This window comes from Abramis brama, assembly GCF_963993115.1.
Source record: "Abramis brama genome assembly, chromosome: 11".
Lineage (NCBI taxonomy): Eukaryota > Metazoa > Chordata > Actinopteri > Cypriniformes > Leuciscidae > Abramis > Abramis brama.
The window spans coordinates 34925836-34944367 of NC_139973.1; the positions used below are offsets into that span (position 1 = coordinate 34925836).

The 18532-nt window shown below is 36.4% G+C and overlaps 1 protein-coding gene and 1 long non-coding RNA gene across 8 annotated transcripts in view; both read left to right on the plus strand.

Annotated features, from left to right (window-relative positions):
* The window catches only part of ptger1a (prostaglandin E receptor 1a (subtype EP1)), a 44572-nt gene extending 26526 nt beyond the window's left edge, over positions 1–18046 (plus strand). For 2 of the 4 annotated variants that reach the window (XM_084128344.1, XM_084128343.1), the window contains exons 4-5: positions 15025–15929; positions 17084–18046. In XM_084128344.1, the coding sequence (XP_083984470.1) occupies positions 15075–15929; positions 17084–17353 (1125 nt within the window). In that variant the 5' untranslated portion in view covers positions 15025–15074 and the 3' untranslated portion in view covers positions 17354–18046. Of the gene's footprint in view, positions 1–12435; positions 12550–12826; positions 12893–15024; positions 15930–17083 lie in introns of those variants that run through there. The other 2 variants (XM_084128345.1, XM_084128346.1) reach the window with 2 other exon arrangements.
* Positions 8420–11328, plus strand: LOC311092791. Of its 4 annotated transcripts, none has more exons than XR_014608300.1 (4): positions 8420–8670; positions 9006–9038; positions 9382–9886; positions 10890–11328. It is a non-coding gene; the product is annotated as an uncharacterized lncRNA (long non-coding RNA). The 4 variants fall into 4 exon arrangements; XR_014608301.1 differs by having other exon boundaries at positions 8424–8670; positions 9773–9886; XR_014608302.1 differs by lacking the exon at positions 8420–8670 and having other exon boundaries at positions 8677–9038.
* Positions 18047–18532: the final 486 nt, after the last annotated feature.

Below are 18532 nucleotides of genomic sequence, written 5' to 3' on the forward strand. Positions count from 1 at the left end.
TTTTTCACATTTAGAAAATGATATTCAGATCAAAAGACTGTGATAAAAGAGCTTTTCCATAATAATCCTCTATACTTTCTTAAGCAAGTAGGTTTTCTTGTAAGAGCCATTTTGAAGAAATCACAAGCGCATAAAACACATGCCAGCATGGAATGAAAAATAGCAAGCTTCAGTATTGCTAACTAAGCCATTAAGGGTCAACTGCATACAATAAATCAGCGGAAGTGACAGAACATATTGTGAGAAAAGTCCATTAATTGATTTGAGTCTATACCATCTGGTAATGGAGCCAATACTGAATCAATAATATCATCAAGCAAGTGTGCGTGGCAAAACAGTCTTGTTATAGCTAAAAATTGAATTATGAGATGCATGTACCCTAGGCCTTTACAGTCTAACTTGCACTGCTTTGTTCACTGTATTTTGTAAGCAAATTAAGAGTATGCTTAAAGCCTAATTTGATTTCAATGGATTTGCCATTGGTTTGTCTCATGTGGCCTTAAGCAAGACCTTCATACGCAGGTTTTTGTCCCTATTGACCCCCGGTGCCCTGAGGCTGGTGAATACGTGAGAGACAGAGAAAACCATGCTGACCATGTCCTGATGAGTCATGACACCTTTTTTTATGAACAATGTTTGAAATTCATTCAATTCATTTCATTTCCAGAGCCTGATGTTCAGATGAGTGCTAGATTAAAAAAGTTAATAAATGGTCATCTTCTGGTGTGTGTCCGTGTTCGCATATCTACTGAATGGGATCACAGGGTTATTTTTCCCTTTTCATAATATGAATCATGTTACTGTCTGTCTCCATTCTCTGTCTGCAATCTCTAACCAACTAATTATCGTGACAGCTGCAGTACATATCGGAAGAAAATGCTCTGTTCTGTTCTGAACATGATGTTTTTTAGTGGCTTAGGGCGAATTGAAGAAAGTGCTTTCGCTGCATAGTCTTTAATTACATGAAGATATAAGACAAATGCTACATTACTGTTATTATCATGTGTGCATACTATAAATATAAATACATATAGATATATAAGATTCATGACAACTTTTGAGTCCAGCGGCACCATCAAAGCAATAATCTTGTTCTAATCCTGATGAAAAGTGAAAAGTAAAACTATTTGTTTTAACAGTTTCTAATAACGCTACTTGTGCTGCCTAGTTACTTTCAACATTATATGTTTAATAATGTGTTGATACTTAACAGTTTAGCTCTGTTATTAAAGTCGGCATGAAATGGAAGTTGCGATAGTCTTGTATATCTGAGTGAAACCCTTCTCAAACAAGAAAAAAAATTCTAAAATGGTTTTGGAGGTATTTTTATAGCATGAAAAGCACTATAATAAATTTGAATTGAAATTACTTTAAATTGAATTTACTTTTATTTACATAATACAATGGAAGTTTTTTCAGATAATATTTTAAAGTGCCCCAATTATGCTATCTGTGCGTTCACACCGGCAACCAATCGGAGTGTAGAAGTCCTCCACTTGAGAGGATTCAAGAAGCAGTCAAGTAAACTTTGGTTCTGACCACATTAGTTCCCAAGCAAAATAAAGGAGAGGTTGATTATGTGAATATGATAAGAAGGCACGCAACACTATTTATAGGCAACATTTTCACGCTAGAACGCTTGTTTTTCAGCAGGAATGCAAATTAGATTAGCACTTAACCATGACCACAAAATCCACACCACACAAATGGCTTTTAATTGGTTTATTTCATTAGCAAACATGTCACTATAATTGTTAAGTTCTTTCCATCGATCAATTTCTTTCTTTTACATTTAAAAGATTCCATGAGGTTAACTTATACCCCACTTGGTCAGTCTACACAAATAACGATAAACATGCTTGTTTGCTTTGCGGCACCTTTAAATAAAGTTTAAAAAAAGACCAAGCATTCAATCTACGTCAGAGCATCAAAGCGTCCACGAATCTTTCGTCGTTGCCGCTCTCGCCGGCGGCGGTGTGAACACGCAATATTTTAACGGTTCCTGATTTTGTTTTGGAGGTCTCCTACAATAGGTTTACATGCTTCAAAGGTCGAAAACACAAATCTTCTCATAATATACACTGCACATCACCAAATTTCTCAAAGAGTCTGAAACCGGTTCATATAAGATTCAGTCTCTTTAAACCCCTCCTTTCCATGAGCCTACTCTGCTCTGATTGGTCAGACGGCCCAGTCTATTGTGACGCTTACAGTGCGTTAACAGCCATTATCTGAATTTCAGCTCCAGAGGCTTCCTCAGCACTTGATACACAGTTATACGAACAGTAACGATGTCGGCTTTATCGTAGTCCTCATCCTTTGGAAGTGCATGCAAAGTGAAATAGCAGCTCTGAAAACACCGTCTTCTTGATATATTGACAAGAATCAAACTCTACCTGGGGCCCGTTCTTCGTACGTTGCTTAAAACATCCGAGATCAAATTACACATCCAAGATGATATCATCGTGCTAATCATGATCTGGCTAATTAGGTTCTTCGAACACACTAGCCGGATATGATTAGTATAGCTGGATTGAGTTATCCGAGATAATTGCGCGTTCATGCGCTTAAAAGGGAATATGTATCGATAGTAGAAACATTGATCAGCAACGCTGCTATTGGCTGCTCATGCGTGGCCAAAGAGCGCGCTCAGTTTTTCTCCTCAGCAGAGCAAGAACTAATAGTCGAAGTTTATTCGGAATTTTAATGTTTAATCAAAACGCCAGGGAACACCTCAAAGTCTGCAAAAGCCAGGAGAGAGGGCTGGCAAAAAGTAGCAGACAATTTAAATCCGTTAGAAGTGGCCATGTTAGATGTTTTTATCACTTATTAGCCTATTTGTATTTTAATAATTGCATAATTACTTTGTTCACTGTAATGTCAGAGTCACCACACTAGAACATGGGAACAAATAAAAGTGAAGTACAAAAATATTCTACATAATGGTAATTTATAGTTATATTATAGTCTCTTTTATAAAAGGCACTGTTAAATAAATGGTTGTCTGTTTATAAAAGCAACCAAGGAAAAGGCTGAAAAAAAAAGAAAAGATCTTAGTAGCCTACACTGTAAAATAATTTTTGCTGCATTAAATTAAGGCCGTATAGTCATTTCAACTGTTAAATCTTGAACTTTGACTTGTGAAAGTGAAAACTGAAAACTGATAAACTTAAAAATATTTTTCCATGAGTTATTGATCACATTTTTCCTGAGTGTAGTTCATTGTAATGACATTGTGTTTTCCTCTTTTGTGCACTTTTACATAATACACCAACACTTCTGTTCCCAAGAAAGTGGTGGCTGAAATATGTGCAGTAAGTGGACATTTTCTAACTTTCCAAAGAAAAGAAAGTATAAGACTTTGTAATGTCCATTTGTTTCCATTGCACTGGACAGTGAATAAACCCTCTCAGATAACGGTCATATGGAGGAACTAGCCTACCTGCAAGTGCATAAATAACTTTACTTAATTTATACTTGTATGCTTTATGGCTGCAATATAAGTTGCAGGATTCCACATCTCCAGAAAGGCCTACAGAAGAGTCTGCACAGACAGAGGAGACATAGGCCTACAGGTGGGCAGTGTATAGAAAACTTTTCCTTTTTATTTGTTGCATGAGGCATGTGTCTAATATCTCTTGTTGCAGGCACTTGACCACTGGCTTTTCTTTACAAAGAACAATTGAAATAAAACTCAAGGAACTAAGCATATTTGTCTTTTATTAAACATTTAATGAAAAGTGGGTTGTTGTTTTTTTGGCAATGTTGTGTAATATGGCACATGCAACAATGTCACAGGTCAGGTGTGCAACCCTCAGACTTTTCAGACACTGAAATCTTCCCTTTAGTTAGCCAAAGTTAATTTCATTGTGTGCCCTTGTCCTGGCTAGAGCTGCATTGTAACTGGTTTGGGTCAGGGAATGGGGTCATAAAACACCTGTCTGCAGGCAGGAACATGTCATAATCACCTATGAAAAAATGCAGTTCTGTTAGGATCAGCATAAGTGTATGTAATACAGTGAGCTTGATATTTAATTGTGGAACTTTCCTTACCACTTTCAAATAATGTGCATAAATGTGAATCTCTGAAAATTCTTAAGTCATGCACAGATCTTGGCCATTTTGCTTTCACATTTGTGATATGGAAGATTTTAGTCAACTGCCTTTTTTTTATTTGATATAATATTACTAATCTGGAATATTAAGAATCACAATAGTAACTGCGCTGCACATTTACATTGTGAACCCCCTTTCTGTTCACATAATCCAACGCATTCTCATCCTTGGGCGTCATATACTGACGCTTTTGACATTTCGTCGACATCGAACGCACATGGCACCCTTTAGCGTCAATATGACACGCACAGAGCTTTGTTCGGTTATGGGTAGGTTTAAGTCTAGTGTAGGGTTAGGGTTAGACCACCAGGAGGCGCCTTCTGGTCCATTTCTATCTGCATCTCATATTGACGCTAAAGGGTGCCATGTGCGTTCGATGTCGACGAAATGTCAAAAGCGTCAATATATGACGCCCTAGGATGAGAACGGGCTGCATAATCCCCTTCATTGAGGCCTTGATGGCAGTCTATGGTACCAATCACGTTAGTGAAGCCTGAGTGACATATACTGTAATCGGCATGGTCATGATTGCATGATCTTCATAAAAAATTATGATAGCCTAAAAAAAAGGCTTCCAAGTGGCTTGGAAATGCCACAAAAAAAACTAAAACTGTTTTTTAAACCTAAAAGTGCCAGGTAAACTCCGAATGACACGACAGACAGCACTTTCCATCAAGTTCTCCGCATCTCCAATAGTGCAAAGGAAAGAGCCACTCGCAAATAATCTTAGGGCAATGCAGTTTGTGCTGTAGTTAAGCCATACTCCGACAAGCCGAAAATAAATGTGCGTTTCCAACAAATTAATAATGTAAACGACAATCTCACGAGTCACGAGAAAAAATATATATCTCAGAAAGTGCACTATCGCGCTGCGCTGGACTTCCCGTATCACCTCTGCTTATGAAGCCGGGATCTAATCCTGTTTACATGAAATAAGCCTGCTCGCGAGCAGGTTTAAGCTTGCGCACCTGTTGCTATGACAGCAAGTCCAGGATGAGCGTTGAAGAACCAAACAATCCAAGATCATGCCAAATCGCCAACAATCAAATCCAGCTAAGTGAGTTAGCGACGTACGAAGAACGGGCCCCCGGCCTCAGATACAACTGTGTTTGAGGGCGGGTTAAAGTAGACGTTGTTCGTGGACAGCCAATGAAAACCATGCATTATGCAAATTTGTTACATCATCATTACATAGGTTTGTAACAGGAAGTAAGACTTGAATTGCTGACGACTCGTTTGGGCAGTTCAGAATCGGTTCTTTTTTTTAGGAGACAAAAACGTTATTTGTCGTGCACTTTGAACTTTACAACTTTGCAGACCTTTTGTAGTCACAAACACCTATGCTACACACTACATGAAAGGTAATATCAGAAAAAGCATTTTATTTTAGGAAAACTGGAAATGTTGTCCAAGTCTTCCTGATGAAGCATGGCTTGTAGGCCATGGGAACCGGTGGTTTCTCTCATACTTCTTGACCCGTCCACCCCACATCACATTGGCATTCTGTTTGGTGGGCCAGGCGATAGAAGGGGGGAGTGTTTTCAAAGCCTTGACATTTTAATGCGAATGTGGTGAACCACATTTGATTTGTGAAAGATTCATGGCTGGGTGGAATTTTGGGCTGCAGATCAAATGGTTGGTTTTGCATGTCTCTTGCTTTCAAACCAAAGATTCAGCCTGTGGCCAAACAGTCAGAGGATAAAGGTTAACAACAGGAATTATTTCTAGAAAACTTCTTGACCTATTTACACAAAATTATTAGTTCTTTTATGCGATTCAGGCTTTGGTTTTGTAATGTTTTGAGAATTTTCTTGACAGAAACGCATACGTCTTTCCAAGTAATTCAGAAATTTAGAGCAATTATATATTCCTTTTGTTTTGTTAACCTTTCCAAGGGACAAGAAATTTCTGAAGTGATGGCATAATCATGCTGATTTGCAACTTTGAAGTTTTCACACAAAAAAACATCTACGTGTGCCATCATTAAATAGTTGGAGTTGTCAATCTTAAAATGATTGCAAGACTCCAAGAATCAATCTGGCACCTTGGTTTCTTCCACATCTGCCTCCCAGAGAAGTCATTTGGTTTGCGCTCATCTGTAACTGCTTTGCTAATTGGTTAAGGAAATAGCTTTAGTTGTTTTCCTTACTGTGAATGTCACAGAGACAAATCAGTGGAAGACTCTGCCCTTTTAGAAATCATATTACTGAGAGCATTGATCGCTTTATTTAAATGAGGGAACAAAAACAGATGTATAACGTCAAACCCGTCTGTGTCTGCAGTAGTTCTACCCACAGCTCATTCCTTGTGTCTTGTTTCAGCTCCAATGGGATCTTATCCAAAATTCCTCGATCTAGAGAAAACAAATGAGCAATCAGCAAAAACCCAAACGCAGAATGTAGCAAAACAAAATGAGCCTATTATCACAATGCAGACTACATGAAACCAACTGCATGCTGGTCAACACAGACCACATTCCAATCCACAGAGATCCACTTCTGGATCAGCATGTCCATGTGCATTCCAGGATAAATACCTGTTTTTACTTCTTGTGCCAGAGGGAAAAAATATGCATCTGGGTTGATTTGTAATGTCTGGCAAGTAGTGAACAATGTTCCACCTCTACGGAAAATTGGGAGCCACTGTCTTTTCCTGACTTGTGCCCTTTGAGTGCTCTGGGGATCTAAACCAAACCTGCTCTCAAAGTTTTGCTAAATATTTTCATTTCAGGCTGCAATTTTGTTATGTTTATTAAAGAAATTATCTTACCATTTGGCCTACACCCTCATTCCACAGTCTAACTTCATTAGAGTCAACCTTTATTAAAGATTATTCATCCTCAGCAAGCTGACCATATTAAAAATAATACATTTTTATTCCAAGATGTCTAACCCTATAAACACAGCACTACTAGTAGAACTCAGACTTAATAAATAGTAATTAATATTAAATGAATAGCTAACCCAAAAATGAAAGTTCTGTCAACATTTACTTTTAATTGTATGGAAAAGAGCCGTTTGGACATGCTGTATTTTGTGTTCCACAAAATGACGTGAGGGTGAGTAAATAATACATTTTAATTTTGAACTCTTCCTATAATTTTTTAAACATCTGTTTATCAACTACTCCTTTATATTCAAAAATAAATGGCAGTTAAAAATTCAAAGGAATATGTCTATATTTAAGACCTGCACACTCTTGGCACTTATAAAACGCATCTTTGAGCACATCCTTGATTTCCAACATTAATGCGTTTTTGTCTTGCAGATCTTGATTGACTCTTTGGTGCCCTTTTCAAAATATATTCTGCTCTCAATTTGCAGGTTCAGTTATCCGCAGTTTGACATGGGAAGAGCGGAAGCAGCATGTGTGGGTTTTTTTAAATAAACAAATAAAGCTTTGGTCGCTGTCAGAGCTTTCAGACTTGGCCTTGGAGAGTGAAAGCAAACAGAATACAAATGGCTACATTTGCAAGATTATTAAGTGAATGGGAGAATAGATAGTGCTATATGAATGCAAAATCTCTGCTGTAGCTATAAGTACTCCTGGTTGACATTTCTGAACACCACGTCTTTAAAATGAAAAGAAAAAAATTACGCTCTTAATCTGTCCATTTTAACGTTCCGTGTCAGTAGTCTTATAATGAGCTTCTCACAAGCAAAATCCTTGTCTAATGACATAATGAGAGACTTGGGTGGTTCAAAACTTCAACTTGAGCTCATTGATGTGGCTGATATGACCCTATTTTATGTTGTATGAATCAATTAACTCCAAGCTCTTTGCTGTAGGCTAAACCTTTTCTTTTTTTTTTCTTTATTAACGAAAAGCACCAACCACAGAAGATTAAAAATAATACTTGAAACCTCCATTTTAATTGAAATAATTCATGTCTTTTCTTATCTGGGGCAGATAACACCCAAATGACTTCATACACTCAGTCTTGCAAATTTGCATCAATTCAATGGCATATAGGGAAGACTGGGGCTAGTTGTCACAGTCTTGTGATTTTTTGTATAGACACTTAAAGTATTGGCTACAAACATTCTATTTTTCCGCCAAAAAAAAAGATATAGGTCATGGAACAGACTTTGACCTTTGTGATAGCAACATTTTTTGTGCCTCATTACTAAATAAATAAAAAATTAAACAGCCTTTTATGGGCTTTTCAGCTAAATTTGCAGAGTAAAATGATTATGAGGCCCAAACCAATTCATAACATGTCCAAAATGTAAAAGGTAACACACGGATATTTTACATTTAAAGCGGGCAACAACTTGTCCCACCTTCACTGTAAAATATTTCCAGGATTTCACAATATATAACTGTAATATTTCACAGGTAATTACATTATTACCACTTCACAGGCTTTAACTGTGATATTTCACAATATAATACCGTATTTAGACTTTTACTGTGAAAATAATGCAGGCGCGGGGCTTTTACAAGAAACTACTGTGAATTCCGTCATTTTCGCGCTGCAACTGCGTCATCTGAGCTCCCCCGGAGCTCCCTGGCCTGATCTCCTCCATGGTCTCACTCAACGGATTCAGTGCGGTAAGTGTTTAATTTCAAACTTTGTCAATTTGATGACTGTTTTTAATATGAAATTGCATGTTATTTAAAAGTATGAACCAAATTAGCGTTAGTTAAGTTCTGTTTCATGTTTTTGTAACTTAGCTGGAGCAGATTCGCGTCTAGGTTTGAGCGCGCAAATTTGAATGATCAGACGTTGGTTGTGTTAATAAGTGTATTAGTAGTACCGTATTAAGTTATTAACTGTGAGGCTTCACGTTAGCTAGCCTACACCGTCAAAATTGAACTTTAGCTTTGCTTAATGCTTTTCTTAGTTAACGTTCGTTACTCTAACAGCGTTCTCTCTTTTCCCACAGCATTTTTCTACCACCGGGAAATAAAGTTATAAGGTAAGCTGTGGCCTTAATGTGTGTATTATGACAGTTATGATCAACTAGATATATTATAGTGTTGTGGATTTGTGCAAAGGTGGAATAAATTAATCTCAAATTAGTAACGTTAGCTAGCTGGGCGTCGTCCATATTTTTCTGCCGTGTGTGAAACGGAGCAGCCGTTGTCTGTCTCGTCAACAGAAAAAATAAAGTGCATTTTATTATAAAAAAGATATAGGAAAATAAATGTGTTTATCACTGAATTAGTGGAGCTTCGTTAGCTGTGCTATTCTAAAGTAAAACAGGTCGACATCTGGAGATATTAGGAGCCATTTTGTCTGTGAACGGGTAATAATTCTAGGAGGAAGAGTGCAAGCAGAAACAGCCACATGGAGATGGACTGGCAACAGGCTCTTCCTCCATCCTCTGCAAACAGTACGTGTAAATGATGTAAATTGTTGTGTGCAAATGCATTGCCTGGGTAAATCACAAACATCTAACTTACTTTGTTGCAGGACTATTCTTGACTGTGTGTTTGTGATGTAAATGTTTTTCAGTTGCTGTTAAGTTATTTAAATGGTTGCTGTTTAATTGAATCCAAGTAATGTCACCTTGTTAAAACTGAGCTAACTTTAGTTTTGCTCAGTACTACAACAGCAGTGACCCACTGAAGGTGATGACTGGGAACTGAAACCTTTTTAATCCCACTTGAATTAAACTAACATCTTTCTTCTCTGTCTTTTTGTTTATAGGTTCTTCTTGGGCATCAACCCAGAGACAGGTACAAAATCAAAGAGGACACATAAACCAGCAAGTCTGTACACTGATCAGGAAGCTCATTGACTTTGAATGGATGTCAGTCTAATGTAAGTTGTGTTCCAACTTCAGAACAGACTAACGAAACACTGTCTCTGTTTTAAGCTAGAATTAGTTATGCAGTAAGATGTTTACTTAAGCTATTAAAGGGTTAGTTCACTCAAAAATGTAAAGTCTCTCATTAATTACACTCCCTCATGATGTTCCAAACACATAAGAATTTTGTTCAACACAAATTAAGATAATTTTAAGAAGTCCGAGAGCTTTCTGATCCCGCTTATAGACTGCAATGTTATAACCGCTTTCAAGCCCCAGAAAGGTAGTAAAAACTTTGTTAAAATAGTCCACGTGACTACAGTGGTTCAACCTTATTGTCGTTCCGCAATCCGCACTATTAAGTATTTTTGCATCGCTTCATAACATTAAGGTTGAACCACTGTAGTCACATGTACTATTTTAACAATCTTCACTACCTTTCCGGGCCTTGAAAGTGGTAATAAAATTGCTGTCCATGGAGGAGTCAGAAAATATCTTAATTTGTGTTCCAAAGATGAACGAAGGGCTAACGTGTTTGGAATGAGGGTGGGGTTTTGGGTAAACTATCCCTTTAATCTGTTCTACGAGTTTAGACAGGCTGCAAAATGTCTAAAATTCATTGTTCTTACGTTTATTTGAATTAAACATGCCTTTTCAATGTTATAGGTTATTGATAGGTTAGAATAAAAACGTCAAATTTACAGACGTACTTTACAATAGTTTTAAGTGTAAATTTACATCACATTACTGGCTTACTGAGTTGCATTACTATGTACGCATGTCATGTAATTTTTGCTTAACCTCAATCATGTTACTTTCAGAGTCCTCTGGTTTGTTGATTTAATATTAATTGATATAGTACTATTCACATGATTTATCTGATTTATCATGAGTTTTACAATTGTAATTTCTTAAATTGTACACATTTTAGGATTAGTTTTACAATGCGAGTACCATACTTGCAGGTACTTGCACCACAGAGTAACTTAAACTTTTTGTCTTTCTTATCTTTTGTAGATAGTGGACAGAACCCATACTATGCAGGTGCCTGCTGCAAGGGAAGGAGCGAGACACCTGCAACCCTCTCTTTTCCCACCTTTTTGTCTTTTCTTCCCTCTCTCTCTCTCTCTCTCTCTCTCTTCTCTCTCTCCTTTCTCTTTTCAGCTCCTACGTTGTGAAGTACCATTATCACATAGTAAACACATGCACAGTGCACACACATAGACACACATTCCTGTTACCCAGTGTTCATTCCTGTTACCCAGTGTTTATTCCTGTTATTAAATTGTATTTTTCAAGTACCATTATCACATAATGGTAAACACAGTAAACACATTCACACACATATTGACAGACATTCATGTTACCCAGTGTTCATTCATGTTACACAGTGTTTATTCCTGTTATTAAAATGTATTTTTCTTCTAAAAAAATAAAAGTTAAACCATTGTTTTTATCAGTTTTGTTTGGTCCATCATTTATGCTAAATCACAGTATAGACATGGTTAAATACAGTAATTCTACAGCAGCTTACTGTTAAATTACAGTAATATGATAGACTAACTGTAATTACACAGTAAAATACAGTAATTATACAGCAGCTTACTGCTAAATCACAGTAATATGACGTCATAGTTATTGTGAAGTCACAGTAAACAGCTGTCATTTCACAATTATTTACTGTAAAAATGATACGGTAACTTACTGTGAAAGTCATGCAATTATTAACCTGCAATTTATTGTAAATTTACAGTGAAATAATTAACAGTGTTGTTCTGAGAACCAATCAGTCCAAATATGTACAGCCTACATATTTTACTACATTATGCATTTATATAATATTATACTATATTACACATTATAGTCTTGCTCAAATTTCTGTGTTGATTTACTGTGATGGTGGTGTTTACACATCAACTTTAGCCATTTTATTTTGTAAACTGAAAGGTAATTAAATCATATTGCTTCAATGCATATTAAAGTCCAAACATTAGCTAGCTATTCAGTGTTTGAAAATAAATCATTGCTTTAATCCACCCATGGCACTTCAACATCATGTTTTCTCTTGCCTTCTTTAATTTCACCATATAAATTTTTTGCTGTAAGTCAAAATCCAAACCACAAGTGTGGAGCCACTCTAGTTTGCCAGGTTGAAAAAAATTAATCAAACACAGACACCTGTCTTCAATCTAAAAAAAAAAAAAATCTGGTTTAGTGAAACATTTGATATGTTCAAGGTCAGCCATACGAGAGAAAAACCCTTATCATTATTAATAGGCTAAAAAAAATTGAATTATTATTTCATGTATAAATAACTATCATGATAAGCCAACGTCTGAAATTACTGAAGTAGTTTGTAATATAGGCTATGACTTGCTATGACTTGCTAAGATTTTCTCTTTAACCCATATGCTTTATAATAGGCTAATAATAATAACAGCAGCATCTTTCTCTCAAAAACATGCACCTCAAGCGGTAAGAGTGATTCACACTCACCTAAGTGCAGTGAGCTTCATCAGGGAGGGGTTTAGGCTGAAGTCACCGGCATGTTTCCTTCAGAAACACACTGTACTGAAACGACTGATCCGAGCGCGCGCGGCTGATGGAGGAATGTACCGCCGCGAAACTATATGAATCCATCAGTCTGAAGAAAAAACTACATATTATCCTCTTATTGGTAACTATTTTGTAACCTATGTGAACATTATGCTTTACTTTTTTCTGCTATTGAAGTAAAGATGACCAGGCGCTCGTATGGAATATAATGGATATGACGATGCACCATTTTTCTTCTACGTTCACCGGTTACTCATATAGGCTAACTTTGTAATCTTTGTTAAACATCATTTTATTTTTTTAATAGTAATTTTTTTTTTTTTACTATTATTATTATTAGTTAAAAGTAAAATCCACTTTGTATATTAAATGAAATATTTCTTTTGTTTACAAAACAGAATACAAAATTAGTCAATCTTCATGGTTTCTGACATTTTAATCCCAATGGATATTCTACGGTAACGGTAAGCATTGCATAGGTCTTCACTGAGTTGTACAAAGATGCTGTGTCATAGGAACTTGTTGCAACATGCAACTTATTTTTATCTTTATTTTTAATGCATCCACAAACTAAATATGACTCACTGTTGCATTCTTCACGAAAGAATAACATTGAGAGGTCAAAGGCAGGCAAATGAACCTTCAGGAATGTTTAAACGATTTGAGACTCTGTCAGTACATGCCTGTTTGTTTCTCTCAGCTGTAAGCATTTGGTGTGGCCCTGAATATGTCTCCCCTACTTTAGCTTTAGCTTAAATTCTTTCTTTTTTTTCTTTCTTTTTTTTAATGACAATATTAAAGGATGGCATATTGAAGTTTGGTTGGGGCATATTCAAGGGCTATCCCTGATTTTTAAACTTACGGTGAAAAAGAAAATGCTGTGGTTGCCAGAAATTTACTGTGACAATTTTTTAGATATTACAGAATGGCATATTGGTATGTTTCAAAACTTACATCTGTTTAGGCCTATCATCAAGTGATATGACTTGAATCTTAGAGTCTACTTAAACCATCAAAATCAGCTTTTTACCCTAAAATGGTGTTTTACCCTAATATACTGAAAACCACCATAATAATAATGTATAGAAAGCCACATGATGAATCAGAGTTCATTGTAAGTGGCCTGTCTATGAAACTGAAAATGTAAAACACAAAACATATTTTAGCCTTCTGATAACAAAAATAAGAAGAAATTAAACTAAAATAGAACATAATCATATAATGTGTCATGCAGGGACTTCTTGGTTCATTTACTGTTTTTCACTGTATATTATATGTTGATTCATATAGTTCTGACTTACAAAACAACATAACATTTGACAGTGTTTTGCAGTAAAATTACGTATAAGATATTTTACAGTCGTTTACAGTTTTTCTCTGTATGTGATAATGTAACTTACAGCTAACCAGTTAACAGTTTTTTTTAATGTAGCATTTTGCAGTCTTTTTAAAAAGAAATTACAAACATTTTTGTACTGTTGCTGCATTATATTATGTATAATATTCACTGTATGTGGCTGATCTGTAAACAGAGAAAAAATGTACGAGGCGTGACAAAACATTTTACACAAAACTGGATAAAAAATGCATAATTGCAGTGTTTATTTCAAAGATGATTACTAAACAATGAGGTCACGTGACAATGGCTTGAAACGTTTATCTGGGAATAATGCTTACTGTTGTGTTTAGTGGGCCTATTTGAGCAGCATAGAGTGTATAAGTATCCAGTAAGTAGTAAGGTAGAAAGAGAGAGATTTTACATTTTAAATGCATATATTCGCTAAAAGTGAACTGGCATATCAGCATATCCACCTTATTTTGCAACGCGGAAGTAAGCTATGTGAATGTGCGAGACTTCTGCTATATATAACTAGAAGAATGACAAATTGCAGTAAACGGTTAAACAGCTTACACTACAAAGTTCAAATCAGTATGATTATGATTACTATAATAAATTAAAATAATTACAAACAAACGCCAGTTTGCAATATTAATCAGACTGTTTTTGTACAGCTAAAATATTTGGAAGTCGATGATAACGGAAGCCTCAAATAATTAAGTTATAAATGGCAACACCCACTCTTAAAAATAGCAAAAATATGCTATGCTTAAAGCTAACAAAAATATTTGCTAATATCCCCATTAGGTTATTTAAAAATAATATAGGCTATATATAAAATATATTTATGAAACGTTATTTCTGAATGTTCTCTGAACATTCAAAATGTCCATTTAAAAAAAAAAACATGGTTCTACGAACGTTAAGAGAGCATTCCATTATAATTTTGCAAACATTATGGAATCGTTACTTTTCAATGTCCTCCTAACATTCTGAAACAAGTAGCCTAAAATATTACACGAACATCCAACTAAAACTATAAATAATGTTTTTGTAATGTTTCAAGAACATTGTTAAAGACCATAACTTTGAATGAACGTTCTATTAATGTTACTGGAATAACGTTTGTTCAAAACTTTGAGAGAACTTTGCCAGAAAGTTCTGGGAATGTTCCCTGTTAGCTGTACGGCCTTAAAGTTAACACACTACAGTCTTTCAAATGATCTGTTCTAAGATATTTCTCCACTCTTCCAACAGCTCTACATGAAGATGGGAGCCCCGCAGCTAAATGCTCCACTGAGTTAGCCATGCATCACAGCAATTCATCAGCCGCTGCGGCAATCAATCCATTTTCCAATCACAGTCAATGGGAAGGACAGGCGACCTCTCCATCACTTGTCAATCCTCCCGAGAATGTCACCTCGGAGAGACCGATCCTGAGCGGCCCCATAGCTGCGATGTTGTCAATGACCCTGGGGATCCTGTCTAACATTGTGGCTTTACTCATCCTGGCAAACGCATATTCCCGTCTACGTCGACGATCCAAAGCATTTCTCCTGTTCGCCGGCTCTCTGGTGGCCACAGACTTTGTGGGACATGTCATACCTGGTTCAATAGTCATGAGGATGTATCTTTCTGGAGGTGTCCCCTCTGAAGAATACAACAGGGCGGACCCATTATGCCAGTTTCTAGGGGGCAGCATGGTGTTTTTCGGACTGTGTCCGCTCTTTCTTGGTTGTGCCATGGCAGCTGAGAGGTGTTTGGGTGTGACAAAGCCGCTGCTCCATGCTTCACTGGTTACGACTGCAAGGACTAAACTCTCTCTTTCTGTCATCTGGTTAGCAGCTCTTTGCGTTGCCCTTCTGCCCTGCTTTCAGCTGGGTTCATACACCTACCAGTACCCTGGAACCTGGTGTTTCATTGAAGTGCTGGAGGATACCGAGAAGGCAGACGTAGCTTTTGTTTTGTTGTTCTCAGGACTGGGGTTGACATCCCTTGCTATTGCTTTGGTCTGTAACACCATAAGTGGACTGACTCTGGTGTTAGCGAGGATACGAAGGAAACCCTGTAACCGTCGATTAGCTAAATCCCATGATATAGAGATGGTGGTACAACTTGTGGGCATAATGTTCACATCTTGTATCTGTTGGAGCCCCCTTCTGGTAAGCATGAGCAATGGCAATTAATCAACTGCACAAAGCACACACTTTAAGGCAGGGGTTTTCAACTCTGTCCCTCGAGGTTCACTTTCCTGCAGAGTTTAGCTCCAATCTTGATCAAACTCATCTGTAACTTTCTAATAATCCTGAAAACCTTGATTAGCTTGTTCAGGTGTGATTGATCAGGGTTGGAGCAAAACTCTACAGGAAAGTTGAGTCAGGACCTATAGGGCAGAGTTGAGAACCCTTGCTTTAAGGTAGAATTATTTTTAGAAATAGAATTTAGAAATGAAAATTTTGAGCAAATGCATCGAAACTCATTTATGCATCATAGTAAAAAACAAAACAAAAAAGGCAATTACAATTTTATACTATTATATTTCACACTGTGTGACTTTTATATCTTGCAGTACATTGTAAACCCTAATGAGATTAGACTACTCAAATGATTTGAGGAAACTCATTTGAGAGGTAATGGTGCCTAAAAAAAAAAAAAAAGTTCACCTAATGTGCATTTGTTATTGTGGCTTTATTTCTTACAATGTGACTTTATTTCTGTTTCTGTTTCTGTTTCTATATTTCTATTTTAAAGTTTATCTTGAGTTGAGTGCATGAAGTGTCCAACATTCCTCACTTCATTTTTGCATAATTAAGTGCATTAACCGGGTATTTGAAGTGCACTTTTTTCTTTTTGGATTTGTCAGTATAAAACATACTACTATTTATACCAAAAAATGGCGTAGAATCGTATAAGTACGCGAACTGGGACACACCTAATATTTTAAATTGACTGGATTATAGATTACTTGGACATTAAACGTAGGGTAGGCAATTTTTATAAACACTTTTTGTTATGCTTGTTGAAACTCTCTTCACATACTTAGCAATCAATAATAGAAGTGGTCTAAATATTAAAACATGCACAAGTCTCAGGGTAGGCAATTTCGGAGAGGCTAGCAATAGCAAGCTAGCTTTGAAAGCATGAGATCCCACCCTCCCTTCAGAGCGTCTCCAAAGCCACACCTCCTTCAAAACACACAAACACACACAGAAGAGTCTGCAAAGTGTCACAAGACGAGAGAAGGCGTTGAATTATTTCCTAATATTTTGTGAAATCATAATCCTAATGGTGTTTTGTCTTTGACTCTTAACTCTAGATTGTTGGCCTAATTACAGTGAAACATTCGTATGAGGGCTCTATTGGAGATGACCTTGCCACCTATAAGACCCTGATGATAATGGGGGTGCGAATAGCTTCCTGGAACCAGATACTGGACCCATGGGTTTACATTCTTCTTCGCCGTTCCATCCTCCAAAAGATTTACCTCATCACCAAACGTCAAACAGACTTTAAGGAAAGCACTTTTCGCTGCTGGGAGATCCATTCCTTCCCCAGCTCAGAGAAGAATCCTGTCAGTAGAGTCTGAGTCTGAGTGTACATCAGTAAAAAAACACGAGGCCTACTTGGTCAAATACCATTGAGGATCTCAGTGGTCCCCTTTTATTTCAGCATGTGGTGCGCATGTTAAGAATGTATTTAAGCAAATTTGCACAAAGATAAATAAAGCATGAGATGAACATTCCTTTTACTCCCTATAGAGCGCTAATAATAAGGATTTGGCTGGAAACATTCATGCCAGTATAACATGGAACAGTAATTATTTGCTGTTTTGGTCCTTCAGTTAATTGAAGCATTAATTCAGCCAGTTTTGTAGCTTAAGGAATGGGACAGTGTTTTAATTTGTCACCAGTTGTTCCCCATGATGACTGTCCTGGGCATGAAACATGACATGACAGTGACAAGTGGCACTAAAAATATATTAAAGTATTTGTTTTACTGAAAAGAAATGTTCACCTAATGTTAACCCATCATAGATTTTATATAGCATGATCATCAATCATATATTAACTGTGAGGTAAACTCATATTTCTGAGGCCGAGTTTCCCTTATGTTTATCTTGCATATGTTTCTGTGCAAAAATGCTCATGTGAATAATTGTGTTTTATATTATAGTGTAATTTATTTATTGTGTTATCCCTCCAATTTTCTGGAGGCGTGTTGTATTTTTACATTGAAAAGCATTATACTAAAACAAAATAAATTAGTGTGTGTGAATTCCATTTCTGTTGCTAATATGAAACAAGTTTTTATAAAAAAATGTTTTACTTCATAACTAATTTGCAGCATGGAGCACACTAAACAAATCTGCAGGCTCAAACTTAATACATATTAATACAAAGAAACAGAATATTCAAAAAGCCAGAATTATAATACCCAGTACTGTAAGTGATCACAGACTAGGCATTTCTTTTAATATAGTTATTTAACATTGATTAAACATGTTATATTTAAGTTGTCACAGAACCTAAATATTTTTAAATAGGCTTTTCAGCGAACTTATTCAACTATTGCCTGGTTTAACTTAAGCCTAGTCCTCTGGCCAGACTAAAATGCATGTTTGAGCTGTCTTCACTGAAAGCAACTTAGTAACATATTTTATATGTCAGTGCCATTGTTTGTCTCAAGATTCACACCAGAATATTTATTTTTTTCTAAGGCACATTTCTAAAAGCTACTTAAATATCCACACTTTACTAAGCCCTAC